This window comes from Sus scrofa, chromosome 14 (assembly GCF_000003025.6).
Source record: "Sus scrofa isolate TJ Tabasco breed Duroc chromosome 14, Sscrofa11.1, whole genome shotgun sequence".
Classification (NCBI taxonomy): domain Eukaryota; kingdom Metazoa; phylum Chordata; class Mammalia; order Artiodactyla; family Suidae; genus Sus; species Sus scrofa.
The window spans coordinates 82323386-82344867 of NC_010456.5; the positions used below are offsets into that span (position 1 = coordinate 82323386).

Genomic DNA, 21482 nt, shown 5'->3' on the forward strand with positions numbered 1-21482 from the left:
TAACAACTAGAGCAGACTAAGAACCCTCTGATGATTCTTGACAGAATCAGTTATTTCTGTCATGGTTGTTGATGAATTAATTCCATTAATTCTACATTTATCATTCTGCTGTAAAGAACTTTCCCTTCTCCCCCATCTGTTTATGTAGCCATATATATATATATATATGTATATTAGAATGGACTGGATTCATGGATTCTTTATTCAGTGAGTTAAAATGTGTTTGTATTATTTATTTTGATGCTCAAATTTTTCCAGATTTGGCCTGAAGGTGGTGGGGGGAGGGAGGGGGAGTGGCTTTGAACTGACTGCTGTGAAGGAAAGCCCTTAAAAATGTGTATTTCAGGTGTGTCACAGTTCTTTTGAATGAGTCTCTATGTGCAGTTTGGGAAAAACGCCTTGAGTGATTCTCTTGTTCTGTGGAATTTGGGATCAGCCAGCTTAAGCCTGTCATTTTCAAATGTGCCTCTCATGGACCCCCCCCCCTTCCCCTCCACCACCTGAGAGACATGTGACCTGTTCTGCCCATCTCCATGCTGGGTTTCTGGGTCAGAGTCTCTTTGAACAAAGGCTCCTGTAGCTTAAAAAGTAATAAAAATAGTAAGTTTGAAAATCACTGGATTAGGTGACCTCCATTCCTGGCCAGCATTTGTCCCACTGAGTCCTCGCCTCCCCGCTTCCCGCCTCTGACCCACATCCTTCCCTCGGCTTCTTGCCTGACAACAGCCCTGAGATAGACAAATGTCTCCTCGCAGGATCAGTGAGAGGCCCCTTGGTGCTCCTCAAACTCAGCAGGTTTGGGGTTGTGGGTTTTGGTGGTGGAAGCTCATAATGCTGTGTTTGCGAAGAACAGAGTTTCATACAGGAAGCCAAGCACTTAGAATCCCAGGCCCGGTGGAGAGCCTGGTGGGGCTCAGTGCTGGCATCTAGGCTTTCCTGGGCCTCCATGTGGAGACCATCCCCGGTCCCACGTCAAAGGCCTGAGGGTCTCTGAACTCTGGGAACCTCCCTTCCCTTACCTGTGTGGCTGGGCCCGTGCTTGTGACCCTGTAATAAGGGGCGGTGGCCCACCCTCACCCCTGGGTGGCTTTGTAGTATTTTCCCTTAGTGAAAAGTCAAACTTCTGGATTCTCCTGAGTGGCTGCTGCCACCACATCCAATTTTGCAGCTTCTGGCAGACCCTGAGCATGGGGGGTGGTCCTAAGGTGTATGAGTTAGAGTGGGACTTGGACCCTTCTGACTCTCAGGGTGAGTCCCACCTGAGTGGGGAACCCAGGGACCTGAGCTCCTCCTCCTGCTCTCAGGGTGGCAGTGCCCTGGGACTGAGGCACAACATCCTTCCTCTGTGTGAGATTCCCGTGGGCAGTGAGGCAGCTCTAGCCTGCCTTTGCAATCATCTCTCATACTGGAACCCTTTTCCCTTGATAGTTACCTGTCCCCGCCTATACTTCTTCCCCCTTGGGCCTACCTGTTCCTTTGGCCAGTACCCAGTGGGCTCTGGTGACCTGGAAAGTCCAGGACCTAAGGTGTGCCAGTTGGAGGAATAGCAGGGCCCCAACTCCATTGGAAATATGATTGCCCTTCTTTGGGATGGGCCTGTGGTCAGGTACCAATACTGGGGGCCTCAAAGCCCAGGCAGAAAGGTTGAGTCTCAGTGAATAGTTGAGTCTGGAGAATGAGAGGGAGACGAGCCAGCAGGATAACCTGGGTTCGAGCTCAGGATATGGGTGGATGTTGTTGTCCAGGTACAGCATAATTCAACTGGGTTCTTTGCTTAGGGGTTTCGCGAGGCCCAAATCAAGGGGTTGGCAGGGCTGCTTTCCTTTCTGGAGGTTCTGGGGCAGAGTCCACTTCCTTGCTGTTGGAGGACTGAGGTTCTGTTTCCTTACTAACCGTCAGCCAGGGCCACCCTTAACTCCTGGAGCCCTCTCTGGTCTTTGCATTTGGTCCTCTATCTCAGATCCAGCAACAGTGCATTATATCCTTCTCATGCTTGGCATCTCTGACTACTTCTGCCCTCACCTGGGAGAAAGTTCTGCTTTTAAGGGCTCATGTAATTAACATTGGACCCACTCAGATAGTTTCCCTTTTTTTGAGGTAAATTGATTAGTCATCTCAATTACATCTGCAAAATCTCATTTGTCCTTTCTTTTTTGTGGTTATAAAATATACTTTGTATTTTTTTCACTTTGCTCAATAAAAAGGGAATTTTAAAAAGGAATCAACCTGTGAGGACAGGGAGAATAGGAAAGGAACAATAGCAAGAAAAGATTTGCATACCAAGAATAGATGGGTGAGTGACCTAGTTTAAAATGTAGGAGTTGGTGTCATTCCATATTATTATTTGAGGGGAGTGTTGGGAGGGAGGAGCACTAGAGATAGCTAAATATCAGAATTGTTTGAGGGAGCTCCCACTGTGGCACAGAGGGTTAAGGATCTGGCATTGTGGCTCAGATTCAACCCTGGTCCAGAAACTTCCATATGCCACGGGGGCGGCCAAAAAAATTTTTTTCAAAAAAAATTGCTTGAAAGCAGTTGATGTCGTTAGAGCCTTTTCCTTTGTGGTGGTTGGTGACTGCCTTTCCTCTTTAGCTGGACAATGGAGATTCCTTCTGCTGAAGGAAAAACCAAGGGCCTGGGAGACTCCAGGTATTCTTAGAGGTTCCTATGAAGACCATCTTCATCCCCCAGCCTTCTATCCCACTTGGCTTCTAGACAAACCAAACACTTTACCTTCCAGGCAGGCGATTAAAAGATACCTCACCAGGGAACCTGACTGGTCTAAGAGGAAAGAACTCAAGATGCTGACAACAGGAATTTCCTAGCAGATGGCCCAGCCAGATCACCCCACACTGAAAGTCACTTGCCCAAGGACTCAGTGCTTCCAGTCAGTCTCTAGGCATTTACTCTTAGTCATGAGGATCACCGAGGATTGCTAGTATCTGAAGACAGTGCCTAACATGGAAGAAAGCGAAACAAATGGGGAGAAAGGCAGCTTGAAAGAAATACTCTACTTTGTTATTATTATTATTTGTCTTTTGAGGGCCGCACCCATGACATATGACGGTTCCCAGGCTAGGAGTCAAATTGGAGTTGCAGCTGCTGGCCTACACCACAGCCACAGCAACTCAGGATCCTAGCTGCATCTGTGACCTACACTACAGCTCACGGCAACACCAAATCCTTATCCCACTGGGAGTGGCCAGGGATCAAATCTGCATCCTCATGGATACTAGTCAGATGTGTTTCCACTGAGCCACAACGGGAACTCTGAAAGAAATACTCTATTTAGAGAGAATATTAAACCTTTTTCTCAGAAATAAGAAGTATTATATCTATGAAATCTGAATAGGATTCTATACAAAAAGAACATTTAGAAAACAAAACATTGAAAGTTTAAAAGAGGGAGTTCCTGTTGTGGCTCAGCAGGTTGAGAACCTAACTAGTATCCAAGAAGATTCAGATTTGGTTCCTGGTCTCGCTCAGTGGGTTAAGGATCTGGTGTTTCTGTGGCTGTGGCATAGGCTCACAGCTGCAGCTCTGATTCAGCCCCTAGCCTGGAAACTCCCATATGCTATGGGCGTGGCTCTAAAAAGACAAAAAAAAAAAATTTAAAAAGAGTAAGGGCAGAACAAAAATATCAGAAGTACTAGAATATTAGAATAATTGGAACTTTAAAGTTATAGGAGTCTTCCAGAATATAGATAAGAGAGATGAAGAGGTGGATAATGGAGCAGAAGATGTAAGAAATTTAAAGAATCAACCAAGGTTATCCATTAGTAGGAGTTGCAGAAAGAACAGAAAAATGAGGGTGGGAAAATCATCAAGAAAATCATTTCCTAGAAGAAGATAGGTTTCTGTATTTGATGGACTGACTCATCAAAATGTTGAGCCAAGATAGACCAGTACCCTGAAAGGTCCGTCAGTGTGCTGGGGAAAAGGGGGTCATCCTACAAGTTTACGGAGAGAAAGAAACAAGTGAAATACAAAGATCAGGAGTCTGAGTGGTTTCAGCCTTCTCTATGCTCAGTACCCTGGAATCTGGAAGATGGTAGAGCAATGCCTTCATCATACGTGGTGGGATTGAATCCTAACCTAGAATTCTTTTTTTTTTTTTTTTTTTTTGCTTTTTATGGCCACATCTGTGGCATATGGAAGTTCCCAGGCTAGAGGTCGAATCGGCCTAGGCCACAGCCACAGCAATGCCAGATCCGAGCCGCCTCTGACCTACACCACAGCTCACGGCAACACTGGATCTTTAACCCATTGATCGAGGCCCGGGATTGAACCCGCATCCTCATGGATACTAGTCAGGTTCACTTCCACTGAGCCACAATGGAAACTCACACAATGGGAGTATAGTAGAATTCTATACTCAGCCAGACTTTTATTTGAGGATGAAGGTAAAATAAAGATATTTTCAGACGTACAGGATCTGAAAAACTTTCCTTTTGCCCTGAAGATATTCTCCACAAAGGTGAACAAAGACTGGCTTTCTCGTAGGCTATATTCCAAACCAGGCGAAGGGACTTCTGGGCACCAGTCCAGATGAAAGCAGTTCAGAAGGTTCCAGGAGAGGTTTCTTCTGGAAGAAGAACTAGAAATAGAATGTCTGATGTTGAAAGAACTTATTGAGAGGCGATTTGGAAAACTGGCATTGAATTTGAGGTTGAATATTAATAAATTTGTAGAAAATTAAACAGGAAAAGAATTACCAACTCCAGAGAACAAAAAGCTGTATGGGAAAAGAAAAGTAATACGCGCCTCACTCTGGTAGCTCACGTGGTCCTTAATGTAAGCCCTGAAAATTACTCCAGCCAATGCCTCAGTTTTACCTGGGGATGGAGATGGGGGAAAAGGAGTGTGAGGGGATAGTTTGGGGGGAGAGGTGGCTTGTGCAGGACTAAAGAGAATTATGTCCTTGCCTTCCAGGTCAGGAAGTAAAGAGGTAACACCTAACACTGAAGAACCAGAGAGTAGTAATATAAGCATGTTACGTAAAGAAATTTCTCAGTGGAGTTCCCATCGTGGCACATTGGAAACGAATCCAACTAGGAACCATGAGGTAGCAGGTTCCATCCCTAGCCTCGCTCAGTGGGTTAAAGATCTGGTGTTGCCATGAGCTATGGTGTAGGTCACAGATGCAGCTCAGATCTGATGTTGGTGTGGCTGTGGTGTATGCCGGCAGCTGTAGCTCCGATTGGACCCCTAGCCTGGGAACCTCCATATGCTGTGGGTGTGGCTCCAAAAACAAATAAAAAAGATTGGAGTTCCCGTTTTGGCTCAGTGGTTAACGAATCCGACTAGGAACCATGAGGTTGCGGGTTCAATCCCTGGTCTTGCTCCGTGGGTTGAGGATCGGGCATTGCTGTGAGCTGTGGTGTAGGTTGCCGACATGGCTCGGATTCTGAGTTGCTGTGGCTCTGGCATGGGCCGATGGCTATAGCTCCAATTGGACCCCTAGCCTGGGAACCTCCATATGCCTCAGGAGCAGCCCTAGAAATGGCAAAAAGACAAAAAAAAAAAAAAAAAAAAAAAAAAAAAGAAAAGAAATAAAAAAGATAAAGAAATTTCTCAGAGATATTTGGGTGTAAACATCAAGAGCAGCTAGAAGTTGAGAGTGCCCCTTGAAAGGGAACAGTCTGGCTTTAGGGCCTAGGATCTGCTGTTTTTCTCAATACAGCTTTGATAGTCATTGATTCTTAGATTATACACAGGGATAATTTAGAGAAAAAAAGACAACAGCAAATCTAGATTGCATGGCATGTGATAAGGTGAAGTATTGGTACATGAAATTCAGATGTGCCTGTGCGTTTGTGTGCACTGGACTGATTTGTTAAATGCTTCTTGCTGTGGGCCACAGTAAAAAATTTGAAAGCCGTTGTTAATGGTTTCTCATTGCTGGTTCCCTTTGCACAGGTCTGAATCGTCCAGGTATTTTACAGTTGAACATGTACTACCTTTTTTTGGGGGTGGGGGAGTGGGGGAGAACGTACCTGCGGCATTTGGAAGTTCCCAGGCTAGGGGTCAAATCAGAGCTAGAGCTGCCAGCCTACACCACAGCCAAAGCCAGGGGGATCTGAGCCAGGTCTGCAACCCATACCGTAGCTCACGGCAACACCGGATCCTTAACCCACTGAGCAGGACCAGGGATCAAACCCCCGTCCTCAAAATACTAGTTAGGTTCATTACCACTGAGCCACAACGGGAACTCCTGTGATACTTTTTTTTAACTTAAAAAAGCTGGAGAGGGAGGAGGAAGCCATCTTACAGGCTAATATAATCCCAAGGCAGACAAGCCCTGTTTACAGTGTCTGCAAAAGTCATTACAGTGGGGGCCAGCATTCTCCATCAGCAGTGGCCTCAGTTTACATTTTTAGTACAAAAGTGGTAATGGTATGGGGGACAATGGAACCATTTTTAGAAAATCGCTTATAAGTCTACTACCCCACATAACCATTTTCATGCTTTTATCTTCCATTTTGACCTTTAACCACATGCTTGCAAGCTGTTTCATAATTACAAGCCAGGATGTTTAGATTTCATACTTAATGCATGTTCTTTTTCTTCTCTTGGTTTCTTTCTGGAGCAAATTCTGAGTCATGAGTTTGTTTGTTTGGGGGATCTGATTTTTTTTTTTTTTTTTTTTGAATGTCTATTGTTTACCAAAGGGTACTAACAGTTTACTACTCTCTTGCCAGCAATAGCGAGGGTGATTTTGTTGGATTAAAAAATAAAAAAACTACTACTTGTGGATTGTTTTCAAGTTTTATTTCCAGTCACTTTGATTACTTTTCTATCTATTAATTATATTGTTCTTCTATTTCAGTATAATACTCATATCCTTTGTCCATTTGCTTAAAACTCTAAAACTATAGTCTTTTGTTTTATTTTTTTATTTTTATTTTTTGCTTTTTTAGGGCTGGACTTGTGGCATATGGAAGTTCCCAGGCTAGGGGTTGAATCAGCACTACAGCTGCTGACCTACCCCACAGCCATGGTAATGTGGGATCTGAGCGGCGTCTGTAACCTACACTACAGCTCATGGCAACGCCAGATCCTTAACCCTCTGAGCAAGGCCCAGGATTGAACCCGCATCCTCATGGATATTAGTTGGGTTTGTTAACTGCTGAGCCACAAAGGGAACTCCTGTCTTTTGTTTTATTAAATATGAATTGTTATATGTTGTATATAGTATTTACCCTTTTCCATAATCACTGCGGTTGCAGGTAGCTTATCATTTGTGTTTCCTTTCTTAATTTTAGTTCCCCTTTTTTGGCTGTCCCTGCGGCATGTGGAAGTTTCCATGCCAGGGATCGAACCTGTGCCACAACAGGTGCCATTGCAATGACAATGCCGGATCCTAAACCTGCTGTGCCACATGGGAACTCCCTAATGTTATTTTTAAATATGAGAATTTTAAAACTTTCTGTTTTATTTATGTTTTTGTACTCTGGATTGTCTTTTCCTGTTTGCTCAAAAGAAAGGAAGATTGATGTAGGCCTCAAATACCCTGTTTGTGTGTGTGTGTGTGTGTGTGTGTGTGTGTGTGTGTGTGTGTGTGTGTGTACATGTAGCCTTTAATATTTAGATTGGCTTCAGTGTATTATTCAGTTCATCTCAGATTGCTTACCAGCTATCTCAACACTTAAATGAGTCTGACTTTCCCCCTTGCGTTGAGAAGTTTGACAAACACATGCCTCCTTTTTGCCATGTATGTTTTATTCTGTTTTAATATGTTTGGGAGTTGAGACAGTTGAGGATTTGGAATTTAATTTTTTGATAGGAGTTCCTACTGTGGTACAGTGGGTCAAGGATCTGGCATTGTCTCTTGGGCGGCTCCGGTCACTGCTGAGGTACAGGTTCCGTCTTCAGCCTGGCACAGTGGGTTAAGGAGCTGGCATTGCTGCAGCCGTGGCATAGGTCGCAGCTGTGGCATAGGTCTCAGCCTGTGGCTCAGGTCTCAGCTGCAGCTTTGAATCGATCCTTGGAACTTCCATATGCTGAAGGGGCGGCCAAAAAAAATTTTTTTTGATAGTTGTTTTGTATGCAAAAAACAAAAAAAAAAAAGGCTTTTGGAGATTCTTCTCAGGTGTGGTGGTCATTAGTATCTGTGCAAAGTTTATCCATCTGTTAGGAAACAAAGTTCTTAGTTTGTATATGTTTTTAGGACAAATGGTCTTGGTGTTAATTGATTTCATTAAGTTGGTAGAGAGCTAAGTTCCGCCTTCCTCTGACATGACTTGGGTTAGCAAATAAGATGAGAAGTCAGGGACCACAGTCACCCTGGAGTCATTTTGGTTGACTTTTGGGTCATATCTGGTTTTAGTTTCAGCACCACCCGTCTTCATCTGGGGTTCTTTGTAAATGCGGGTAACACTTCTGGTTGGTGGCTGGGAGCACTCATCAGTCTTCTCCCTCACTGAGGTTCTGACGCTGCCGAGCCAGACTTCAGATGCTCAGCACTGGCTTCATCCACCCCGCCTCCCCCAACCCAAGGCCCTGTGTGGGAGGATGTGGCTTAGCCTGGGTTCCAAACAGGTCTAACCATTACTTCCTTCCATTTAAATCCTGGGACTTGCCTAGCGGAGACCTGGATCTTCTGGCGATGTTGAGGTTTAGGACCCGCTTTTCCACCATGGTCCCAGAATCAAGCGAGCAGGTCAGGAGTGAGAGGCAGCCTTTCTTCCCTGCTCCTTATGTGAAGTGTGGGGTGGAGTCTCTTTCCCCACCTCTGAGTCAGTTAAGTGCCTTTTCTTCCAACATGGAGGAATAAACGAGTGGGTGAAGAAAGACTAAATTGTTTCCCTTCACCAGTTTCCTCTTCTTTGGGTTGGTATGGGGAAATAAGTATCATTGAGACATCCCACCCCAACACCTCATAAGCTTGTTTGGGTCCAGCAAAAATGGTGCAGTGCCATGTGCGTGCTCTGGGTGTGTGTGGCAGGGGTGGCAGGGGACATATCTGAGTGTGCCACACACATGGATGATTCAAGTGTTTCCTTTTGGTCATTCCCTGTTGTGGGTTGTCACTAAGGCCCCATTTTAGTTGTGAATGCTGAGGCCCCAAGAGGCAGATGCTTGTTTAGGGTTAGGGCCTGTTGCTGAAGAAAGAAGTCTCTGCCTGAGAGCTCCTGTTCCTCTCCCTGCAGCCACCCTGGGGGCCCAGGCCTCCTGTGCATCCTTGTATCCCGTATTGACCCGTGTTACCTGGGGGTGTGTTTACACACACTCCTAGAGGGGAGTCTTTTGGAAGTGCTGTTGTACTGGTGGGATGGAGGCTGCTGGTTTGAGGCCAGGCAAGCCGGGCACCCCCAGCAGGGCTTTAACTACTCTTCACTCCCTCTTGGACGGAGGGAGGCCAGCGGATGGTGGTGTCCAGGCTCTGCCTGTTGGTTCTGTTCTGTGGGAAGGATGCTGGAGCACTCAGAGCACCCATTTCTAGGGGGATGTGGTTTTCCTGTGCCTGCTTGGCAGCACTTTCTCAGAACATTACAGACCAGTGGCCAGGCCACCCCACAGGAAGGGATTTTGCAGTGGCTGCTCCCCAGCAAGGCGTGGAAGCTGGTCTCTTACTGGCAGTTGTGGCTGGGTTGTCTCTTCACAGTTAGAGGAGCCTTGTTTGTTTTAGCCTTAGACCCTGGGTTACTTCTTGTTCTTCTCCTCACCCTGGGGAGAGGCGGGTAAATAGGGGGCTGGGGTGAGCATTCGCCACCCCCAGAGTCAGTTTGAGGCACCTCCCCTCCTTCCCCATCATTCAGGCACTGTTTGGCAGCAGGGGGTGGAGGAGGAGTTAGGGTCCCCCTGAGTTACCTTTGGGGTTCTAAAAGGAACGTGGTAAGGGTGGGCCAGGCCCTCAAAGTTCATTCCCCTCCTTTTTTGTGGGCTTTGGGGGATGGACACAGATAACAAAGAGCAGCCCTACCCTTCACCCTGTGCAATTCAATGTTCTATAATTAAGCTTTAGTGCAGCCCCAGGGGGTGAAAGCAACGTGGTCCTGGTGGGTAGGAGGTTAGGCCAGGGAAGGAGAGTGAGCTGAAGACTGGCTGCTATGGGTTCACGGATCTCTCTGCCCCTGGCCAGGGTGTTCTGCCTTCCTTACCTCTTGAGGGCTGAGCTTGGGAGGTTGTCTCGGAAAATGTTAGATGAACAAATATGGCTCTTCCTGACTGGTGAGCGTGAGATCATATACAGACCTGCCTTTTGATCCCTTCTTCCCAAACTCGGCTCTCAGTGGTCAAGCTCTCTTTTCTTTGTTTGGTTCCCTCAGCTCCTGGCTGCTCTGCCCCAGGTAGTGATGCCTGGAAAAAAATGTGAACTTTTGGGACCCTTCCCCTCCTTGGTTCAGATCCTGGGCTCTGTTGTTTTTGTCTTGTCCTTGGGCAAGACACACGACCTTTTTGAACCCCGGTTTCCTCCATCATGAAGTGGGGAAATCAGTCCCTAATAGAGAAGTGATGAAATAAATGTCTGGGAAGGTTCCCAGCTGAAGCCCTAATATTTAAGACTTTTCTCCATTCTTTTAAAAATTCTCCTTTTTACTCTTGGTTGTTTATAGTTGACTTCACCTGATTTTATTTTTCTTTTCTTTTTTGGCTACGCCACAGCACATGGAGTTCCCAGGCCAGGGATCAGATCTGAGCTGCAGCTGTGGCAACGCCAGATCCTTAACCCACTGTACTAGGCCGGGGATAGAACTTTCATCCCAGTGCTCTCAAGATGCTTCCGATCCTGTTGCGCCATAGTGGGAACTCCTGACTTCACCTGATTTTTGTCTAACCTATAGTTGGCATTGATAGTAAATCTCTGTGTGGACCAGGAAAAGAACACAGGAGACAATTTGGGGACTTTTGGAGCTTATGTATGTATCTTGCCTTTGCTCTTTTCTTAGAGTGTAGGTTTTAGGGAGTGTTTTGAAACTGAACCTGCTGTCTCATCCCCTCCCCCCCTCTCTCCACAGATCCTGCTTCTCAGAAGATGCACTATTATAGATACTCTAACGCCGAGGTCAGCTGCTGGTACAAGTACCTCCTTTTCAGCTACAACATCGTCTTCTGGGTGAGTGAATGAGAGCGGTCATGTTCCCGGGCTCAGTTCTTTGTTTAGTAAATGACAGTTCTTCACATACTTTTGATTTACCAAGCCCCTGTGAGGTTCTGGAGGAGTTGGTGGTCAGGGTCCTGCCCTCATGGAACCAGTAACAAGTAAATTATAAAACAGATGTTTAGGAGTTCTTTGGCTCAGTGGGTTAAGGATCTCACACTGTCACTGCTATGACTCTGGTTACAGCGGTGGTGCAAGTTTGATCCCTGGTGTCAGAGCTTTCACATGCCCCAGGCATGGCCAAACAAAAAAATAAACTTTGTTAAATTGTAAAATAGATGTTAAGTCCTGTATTAGGGAGGGCCAAGGTGATTGAAGACCAGATGAAAGGGCCCACCCCAGCCTTGGGTGTTCAGGAAGGCTTGGGGTTTCTGGACCAGGTGCATGTCTGTCTCCCTTCACCCACACCCCAGGAATGCCCCAGTGAGACATCAGCAGCTGGGTCCTTTGGGTGCACTGGACTGTGGGCCAGGCCTGTCCTGGGCTCTGGGAGGTAAGGGTAAAACCCTGCCTATGGTGCTGGTGTTCACCCAGAAGGGCTATTAGCCTACTGACCCTCAAAGTGGGGAGGGAGAAGCTGCCAGGGTGATCAGGGAAGCACATTCCAAGGAGGTGGCTAGTGGGCTGAGACCTGGGTACTGGTGAAGACACAGCCAGTGGGGCCTTGGGAAGAAAGCTCCAGGTCTGGAGAGCAGCATGTGCAAAGGTCCTGAGGCAGGAATGAGCTTGGCATGTGTAAGAGACAAAAGGAAGGCTATGTGGCTGAAGCTGAGTGAATACTGAGCAGAGGGGACACAAGTGAGGATGCAGGCACAAAGAAGCCCTGCTGTGTAGGAATGTACACTGGTTCAGTAAGTGCTGGCATTACTTTCTGCTTCTTTTAGTAACTCTTGATGGTTATAAATTGGATGGTGTGATCTGATTTTAGCTTTGCGAAGTGTTTTTGTTTTTTTTGTTTTTCTTTTTTGCCACATCCATGGCATGCACAAGTTCCCTGGCCAGGGATTGAACCTGCTCCACAGCAGCCACCAGAGCCACAGCAGAAACAGCACCAGAACCTTAACCCACTGAGCCACCAGTGGGTGGCTGTGATCTGACTTTAGAATGTATTTGCAGAGTGAAGGGATGGATGGTGGTTCTGAGATGGGATTTGGGGCAGAAGGGATTGAATGGTCTCTTAGCCAGCCACACGGAAATGTCTGTTTCTTGTACCAGTGGCCATCCTGAAGATGAAAGGGGCCACCATCAGAGGAAGGGATAGACCAGGCGAGATTATCAAAGGGGAGTGTCTTGAGAGAGAAGGGGTCTGAATATTAAGGTGGGCATGCCAGAGGTGGGGTTGAGGAGGACAGCCCACTCAAAAGGGTGGCCTGAAGGAAGGTAAAAGGAAGACCAGGAGATTTTGTGTTGAGCAAGCCCTTCACATAGAGAGGAGCAGTCAGCTCTGCCTCGGGTGTGTATGCGAAATGGGATGAAGACAGAAAGTTGGCATCGGCTTTGACAGGTGGAGGTTGTTGTGACCAGAGCTTCTGGAGACCCACCTGGAATTGTCTGGAGCCAATAGGATGTGGGGAAGTGACTTGTGACAGTTCCTTCAAGGACTCTTGCCTTATAGAAGAGCAGTGAAACTGGGTGCTGGCTGGAGATGGTCAAGGGGTTAAGGGAGATATCAGAGCATGTCAGCGGGATTGGTCCAGGGAGAGGCAGGCATTGATTCTGTGCGGGAGGGCAAGGCGACATGACTGTGCATGGAGGCTTTTAAAACCTTCATTTAATACAAACATCGTTTCTTGTGTATGGGACCTCAGCCGGTGTCTGGGTGGGGGTAGATGGAGGAGGAGGGACTGGATGAGTGGTCATGATGCCACGTTTTCCTCTACTGTGAATTTTGGTATTTCCTATTTGAACTGGAACTCTTGACAGAGTGACAGACTTACCAAGACTTCTTAGCTTTTCACTCTTGTTTTTCTAGCATCTCCTCCTGATGATATGTCTCAGGTTTGGGGGGCGGGGGCAGGAGTTCTGTTCTGGAGAAAGAGGGTGTGATTCAGTGGCTTGGCTTTAACCCCAGGATTTTTCCGGTGCCCACCAGCAACCTCATCACTGCCCCTGAAGTAGGGCAGTGCTGGACATTTGAGATGGTTCCTGTGGGCTCATCCTAATGGAAGGACTTTGGCTGCCCCAAATCTGAGATGTGTGGCTTCCCAGGCCTGCATGGCTCCCTGCCTGGGGAAGAGCCCTATGGCCCCACCCAGAGTCCCCATTCCCAGGTAGCTACACAGTTGAGGGCCACCTGGCTTAGGCAGGCAGTTTTGCACTTTACACACTTGTCCACCCAGCTGTCCTACTCCTCAACATCTGGCCAGCTGTGCTTGCTCAGCCTTGTACTCTAACCTCTCACTTTCCTGATTTTTGCAGCTGAAGTGAGAAACTCCTGCTGCTCCTGTAGCTGAGGGTCCTCATAATCTCCATTTCTTTAGAGCCTCTTCAGCACAGATTCTTTGCTCTCAGGAAACTTTACTCACTTGCCCGATATAATATGTTTGCAGCAGCAAATTCAAATAGCAGAATTCATGAATCCAGAATTGTAGCAAGTCTGCTTGGTGATGGAAGGGGGCTGCAGTGTTATCAGAGTTTTGCAGAATTGACAATGTGTATAGCTGAGAGTTAATCATTTTTCAGTTAGTGTGTACTGGGGCGGAACAGGAAGGGACAAAAAGGAACAATCGGGAAAACGAGGCATGAGAGCTTGGTTGGGAAAATGGGGTAGCAGGGGATGGAGGTGTGCTGCCCGGCCCCTCCCTGCTGGGTTCTTGGCAGTGATTTGCTGTCTTCATGTGCACATGAGCTGGGAATGTGGAGTGAGGCCCAAGACTTGGGACACAGAGCCCTCAGGGAGGTGCATGGTGCAGTGGGGGCCATCTGGGTGCTAGTCTGGACTCTCGCCAGAGCTGAGCCACCTTGATAAGCCTCCATGTTTGCTGTGCAAAACACTGCTCTCATCTGTTTGCTCCCTGCCTCGTAAGGTTGCTGAAAATGTATGCAATGATATGCCAAGATCTTATCTCCTCAGAAAAGTTTTCTTTTTTCTTTTTCTTTCTTTCTTTATCTTTGGTCTTTTTTAGGGCCGAGTGGCAGCATGTGGAAGTTCCTGGGCTAGGAGTCAAATCAGAGCCACAGGCGCTGGCCTACACCACAGCCACAGCAATGAAGGATCCGAGCCTCATCTGCCACCTATGCTGCAGCTTGCTGCAACACCAGATCCTTTAACCCACTGAGAAAGGCCAGGGATCAAATCCACATCCTCATGAATACTAGTCGGGTTCTTAATCCACTGAGCCACAATGGGAACTCCAGGTTTTCTTTTTCAAATAGAGAAAATATAAAAATAGAATAATATAATGAACCCCTCACCCCCCCCATGTACCCATCACCTACTTCAAAAATTACCAACTCAGCCCATCTTATTTAATTTGCATCTCCCCTGACTTTGGATTATTTTGTTTTTGTTGTTTTTTTTTTTTTTTTTAGCTTCTATTTAGATGTTTTTATTTTTTATTTTTTTCTTTCAGACCTTGGATTATTTTGAAGCAAAGCACAGATAGATTATTTTGCACAGATAGTTTTTAATATTTGTTTGGCTTTATTTTTTACTTTTTTGTCTTTTTAGGGCTGTACTCACAGCACATGGAAGTTCCCAGGCTAGGGGTCGAATTGGAGCTATAGCTGCCGGCCTACGCCACAGCCACAGCAACGCGGGATCTGAGCTACTTCTGTGACCTATACCACAGCTAACGCAACACCGGATCCTTAACACACTGAGCAGAGCCAGGGATACTAGTCGGATTTGTTACTGCTGAGCCGCCATGGGAACTCCCAGTATTTGTTTGGTTTTGATACATTAACAGTGAGCAGTGGAACAGAAGTATTAAGGCATAGACATAATGTTATATCTATGTTATAGATAGACATATCTATTTATAGATGTATCTGTAGACCTCTGCAGGCAGGTTTGAATATGCAGAAGCAACCTGTTGACTCTGGCCAATTCTAGGTGTTGGAACAAGTGGAGGTTTTATTTAGCAGGTTTTCTCATCCAGACTTATTTTCACATTAACATTCTTTATAGAGAATACCTGTAGCACTCTTTTTTTTTTTTTTTTTTTTTTTTTTTTTTTTTTATTAAGCTGTATCTTTCTGACTTCAGGGCTGAGATTTTTTTCCAAGGGACCTTTAATATTTGCTTGGGATGAGAATCATGGATGCCTGTGGTGTTTGTGTCTGTTCTGGACTGTGTATTTTCCTGAGTGAGTGTGGGGCTGAGCTTCATGGGGTTCTTATCACAGAGATTGCAGGGAAATGCTGCCAATGTGCATTTTGAGGAAATTAGCACTTGTTATCTTTTTTTCTTTTTTTCTTTTTTTTTTTTTAGAATTATAATCATTCCTTGGTTGTGTTAAGACCTGTTTCTGGGGCAAAAATCTCACTTTGAATCAGGGAAATGCAAATCAAAACCTCAATGGGATACCACTTCTCCCCATTAGAATGAGTATTATTAAAAACCAAAAAATAACAAATGTGGGTGGGGATGTGGGGAAATTAAAATCTTTGTGCTTTGTTGGTAAGAATGTAAAATGGTGCAGCTGCTATGGGGAAAAGTATGGTGGTTCCTCAAAAAGTTAAAAAATAGAACTTCCATAAGATGCAGCAGTTCTGTTTCTGGGGACATAACTAGAAGAATTGAAAATAGGATCTTGCAGGGATATTAATGTTTGCATACCCTGTTCATAGCAGCATTATTCACAATAGCCAAGGAGTAGGAGCAACCCTGCTGTGTACCAAAGCATGAAGGGATAAACAAAGTGTGATCTCCACATGCAATGGAATATTATTCAGCCTTTAAAATAAGGGAAATTGGGAGTTGCCACTGTGGCTCAGTGCTTAGGAGCCCAACTAATATCCATCAGGTTGCAGGTTTGATCCCCAGCCTCACTCAGTGGGTTTAAAGGACCCAGCATTTCCGTGAGGGGCAGTGTGGGTCACAGATGTGGCTGAAATCTGGCTTTGCTATGGCTGTGGTATAGATCACCAGCTGCAGCTCTGATTCGACCCCTAGCCTGGGAACTTACATATGCCACAGGTGCGGCCCTAAATTTAAGAAAAAAAAGATTTAGGGAAATTCCTACAAATACTACAGCATTGGTGAATCTTGAGGATGTTATGCTGAGTGTAATCAGCCAAACACAGAAGGACAAATACTGTATGATTCCACTTATTTATTTATTTTTGTTGCTGTTGTTGTTGTTGTTGTTGCTATTTCTTGGGCCGCTCCCGCGGCATATGGAGGTTCCCAGGCTAGGGGTCAAATTGGAGCTGTAGCCACCGGCCTACGCCAGAGCCACAGCAACGCGGGATCCGAGCCGCGTCTGCAACCTACACCACAGTTCACGGCAACGCCGGATTGTTAACCCACTGAGCAAGGGCAGGGACCGAACCCGCAACCTCATGGTTCCTAGTCGGATTCGTTAACCACTGCGCCATGACGGGAACTCCTGTATGATTCCATTTAAATGAAGCACCTACAGTAAGGTTCAGAGATAGAAGGCAGAATGGTAAGTACCAGGGATTGGGGGAGGGGAAAGTGGGAAGCTACAGTTTAATGGGGACAGAGTGTCAGTTTTGCAAGATGGAAAGAGTTCTGTGGATGGTGGTGATGCTTTCACAATACTGTGGCTGTGCCTAACGCACTGAGCAATATGCTTAAAAGTGGTTAAGATGGTAAGTTTTATATTATGTGTACTTTACCAGGATTAACATTTTTAAAAACTCTCACTTTGGCTTGTAGGGGAAGGGAGGCTGGGAGAGGTGTAGAGCCTTTGTCTTTGCTCATTCTCACCTCACCTGGTTCCACAGAGAATCTGAGCCTCTCTGGTTTGCTGGGTGAATCCTCTCCAGGGAGGGATTCCTGTGATGCCTGCAGCTTCAGAGTTGCTTCCCACCACAACACTGAGTTTAATCTGCAAAGGTTCCTATAAAGCCCTTGCCTGGATCTATTTCAGGGAAGGATTAAAAGTGAGGAACTGAGTTGGCTCCAGGCACAGTGATCAGCCTGTTTTGCAGACGGCCCCCTGCCATGGGCCTTCTCAGTGACTCAGACAGGGCTGAGCCACAGCTTCCCTGCTTGTAAAACACAGGGATTCGCTGCTGAGCCTAATGCTCAGCCTGTTTCTGGCTGAAAAACATAGACATTTGTGCTCTGTGCCCAGCATGGCATGCGACCCCTTCCTTCAGAATAACAGATGCCTCCCATGAGTAGGGTGAGCAAGTAATTTATGGCCCAAATAGAGAAACTTTTCAGAATGAAAGAGAGGGTATAAGAATTTTGCTGGGATAACAGATGTGCCCCAGGACTGTCCCCTACCAGGGGGGACATGTGATCACTCTTCTAAGAGAGGCAAAGCCAGTCTGATGGGTCAAGGACCTAATGGTCAGCTCTCTGCCCTTGCCCCCATTTTCACCATCTTTACTGGTGGCCCTACAGTGGGCTGTTGACCCTGGATCCTTCTGACACTCGAGCATTGCCCTTATTTGAGCTGAACTTCGCCTGTGTGATATGAGACCCCAAGGCCTGATCCCTAAGTCTGAATGCAGACGGTTTCTCTGCTTCCTTCTCTTGGTAATTAGTGTGATCAAAAAGGAAAAGTCTGGTATTTTAATAACGTGTGTCATGTAGTTTTGCTTTCACTGCAGAGAAGCAGTACGTTTTTCTCTTCCAATTTTATTTAGTAAACTTTTGTAATTGTGTGGAAATTCTATAAGACTGCATGGGGCACCCCAGCATTACTGCGTTCCCTCCCTCCTTCTGTCCACAGTCACACAGGTTTCACATCTTTGTGAGAGCATGTATCCTTGTCATCTTGAAGCCTGTGTTTTCATATCAGATCACCTAGTGTAGAACATTCCAGGTTGCCACATAGTCTTCCCGATTGTAGTGTTGGAAATTCCCGTATTGGACATTTAGATTGTTTCCAATTTTTCTACTTCTTCGATAAGGGTACAGTAAATAGATGTTGTAATACAGATACTTCGCTTTGGGGAAGGGAGAGAAATTATTTGCTGGGATAGATTTCCAAAAAGTGAGATTAAATGGGTCAGAAAGCAATGTCCATTCTTTGGACTGGCCTGACGTTTTTTCCTTTTTTTTTTTTCCCTTTATAGGGCCACACCCATGGCATATGGAGGTTCCTAGGCTAGGGGTCGAATCAGAGCTGTAGCCACCGGCCTACGCCAGAGCCACAGCAACATCAGATCAAACCTGCGTCCTCATGGATGCTAGTCTAGCTGGTTAACGGCTGAGTCACGACGGGAAATCCTTGGCCTGACGTTTTTGTAATCACATTCTCCAGAAGTACTGCCCCAATTCATAGGAAATACTTTGTTTTATCTTTTGGCACATAGGTGTGTATATGTGTCCACATTCCACTTGCCAAGGCAAGGGCAAGGATTACTTAATCAGAGACTCCACTAGAACTAGAAATTGCCTGTGGTGCCGACTCCTCACCTGCACCACAGGGGCTCAGGCACCTTTGAGGATGGGACCACCAGGAGGGATTGGTGAGGATGGGCAGTAGGTGCATTGTGATTATTGCCTAGGACGTAAGATGATTATACACCCACAGGGTGGTGTCAGGTCTAAGGACTGGTGGCATGTATAACCCTGCTTACTTGGCCAGTGAACAGTCAGCATGGCCCAGTCTGCTGGGGTGATTTGTTACCTGTGGGGGAGTGCTCTGTTCCCCATCTTGTTTTTGTTCCTCCCCCGCCCCCCGACCTTTTTTTAAAAATTAAAAAAAAATTTTTTTTTGTCTTTTTAGGACCTCACTATAGTCTAGTATAGTATAGTGTAAGTATAGTCTTTATATGCACTAGGAACCCCCCAAATTAGTATGACTTGATTTATTGCAGTGTTCTGAAACCAAACCCAAGTATCTCCAAGGTCTGCCTGTATTTGATGCTCTATTTTTTCAGCATCCCACGCATTTCTGGTATATTTTCATTTCATTTGGTTAAATGTCTTATATATTCATACTCTTTATGTAATGTATCTTTTCTTTCCTTCTCCGGCTTAATTCTGGAGTTTCTCTTTATTACTGGGTTTCAGCAATTCTATTATGATACTTGTGGCTGTGTTTTCTTTGTATTTATTCCCTTTGAAGTTCATTGTGCTTTTTGGATTTGTGGGTTTGTAGTTTTCATCAAATTTGTGAATAATTCAATCATTTTTTTTCAAATATATACCCTCCCCCTACCTGCTGACTACTTGATGTCCCATAGGTTACTGAGGCTCTCTCTATTCAGTTATTTTTACCCCCCTCTATCATTTAGTTTACATAGTTCCTATTACTTTTTTTTTTCAAGTTCACTCATCTTTTCTTCCATAGTGTCTAATTGGTGGTTAAACCTGTCTAGTGAATTCTTCATTTTTAAAGTTGTATTTTCTATTTCTAATAATTTCATTTAGAACTTTTTTCTATTTCTATCCTCATTATGTTTATATTTTCCTTTAAATCCTTGAGCATATTTACAATATCTGTTTTAAAGTCTTTGCTAATTATATCTTCTCTTTCTCTTGTCATTCCTGTGTCTTTTTCTTTCTCCCCCCCCCTTTTTTTTTTGTCTTTTTTAGGGCCATACCCATGGCATATGGAGATTCCCAGGCTAGAGATTGAATTGGAGCTGTAGCCACTGGCCTACACCACAGCTCACACCCAATCCTTAACCCACTGAGCAAGGTCAGGGATTGAACCTATATCCTCAGGGATACTAGTCAGATTCATTTCCACTGAGCCACGACAGGAACACCCCTGCGCCTTTTTCTATTTACTGATTATTTTTCCTTGTTAGAGATCATGTTTTTGCTTTCTTTCTTGCCTATCTAGTAACTTTGGACTGGATGCTGGATATAATTTTTCTGCCTATCCTGGTCAGCTTGGGCTGCCATAACGAGATACCATAGGCTATTTGGCATAAACAACAGAAATGCATTTTCTCCCATTTCTGCAAGTTGGAGGGGTGCCAGCACAGCCAGGTTCTGATGAAGTCTCTTCCTGGCTTGCACATGGCTGCCTTTTTGCTGTGTTCTGGCATGGCAGATGCCAGATGCTAATCATGTCCTCTCCACCTTCATGACTTCGTGCAACCTTGCTTATTACCTCTTAAAGGCCCCACCTCCAAATGCCATCACACTGGGGATTAGGATTTAAGCATATGAATTCTGGAGGGACATGATACTCAATCCACCAACACTTCCTTCACAGTATTAAGTCTTTGAGACTGACATCTTTTTGTTAAATATTATGTGTGAAGTTTATTCATACATGGGAGGTTTATTCATACTGTGGTTTGTAGCTGTGGATTGTTCATTCTCATTGTTGTGGGGCATTCCATTGTGGGAATGTGTCATTTGAGTTATTTGTGGTTTTAGGCTATTAAGACCTGTAGAAATAATATAAAAACATTACTAGGGTTGGAGACCTGAATTATAGGGTTGTCCTGGGGTTCACATTGGACGAGCTAAAGGAAATCCTGCCTACGTCCAGATGGTTTTAGTGTGATAGTTTAGTGCGGGACTTGGCAGACTATGGCTCACAGGCCAAACCTGGCTTTCTGCCTGTTTCTGCACATACAGCTTTATTGGAACACAGCCCTACGCATTTACATATTATCTGTGGCTGCTTTCCTGCTGTAACAGCAGAGTTGAGTCTTTGAAACAGAGACCTTCAGGCACTCAAAACTGAAAAAATACTATCTGGCTTACAGAACTGTCAACCCCTGGCTTAGTATCTTATTTTCTGCCCACTGTTAATCACTACTGTGCCGTGGTGGCAGGGACTGGGGTAGGGGTTCCTTCTCTCCATTGCCTGGGGTGCTGCCTGCCCCTCCTCCATCCTTTTTTTTTTTTTTTTAAAGGCCTGACTTAAATTCCTGGGCGGGGCCTGGTGGGTGTGGGCCTGCTGTTATCTGGGAACACAGAGCTGCCTGTGGAAGCTGCCCCAGAGCCCTGTGGGTAGGCCTTGCCCCTCCTCGTGGTGGGAGGCGGGTGGGGGGTCTTGCTTGGGTTCACTGGCTGTGGGGGAAGGGCCCGCGTGCTTCTGGTTCTCAGAACCACCCTTCCGCCAGGAGGAAAAGCTGGTGTGTGATAGCTGTGTGACCCTGAGCAAGGCACCATCCTGCCCTGGGCCTCTTTCCCTCTGGGAGGAAGAAGTTGGACTCCAGCATCCCTTCCGGCTACCAGACCTTCCAAACTCCCGCTGAGAAGTGGCTCGTTTTAGGCTTTTTAAAATGTGGGACTCTTGTGGGTGTTCCCGTTGTGGCTCAG

General features: G+C 45.8%; 1 protein-coding gene across 10 annotated transcripts in view; it reads left to right on the top strand.

Annotated features, from left to right (window-relative positions):
* TSPAN14 (tetraspanin 14) overlaps nucleotides 1-21482 on the top strand; it is a 59082-nt gene that overhangs the window by 17792 nt on the left and 19808 nt on the right. For 9 of the 10 annotated variants that reach the window (XM_021074409.1, XM_021074410.1, XM_001926602.6 and 6 more), the window contains exon 2: nucleotides 10962-11059. In XM_021074409.1, the coding sequence (XP_020930068.1) occupies nucleotides 10979-11059 (81 nt within the window). In that variant the 5' untranslated portion in view covers nucleotides 10962-10978. Of the gene's footprint in view, nucleotides 1-10842; nucleotides 10863-10961; nucleotides 11060-21482 lie in introns of those variants that run through there. The other variant, XM_013983382.2, reaches the window with a different exon arrangement.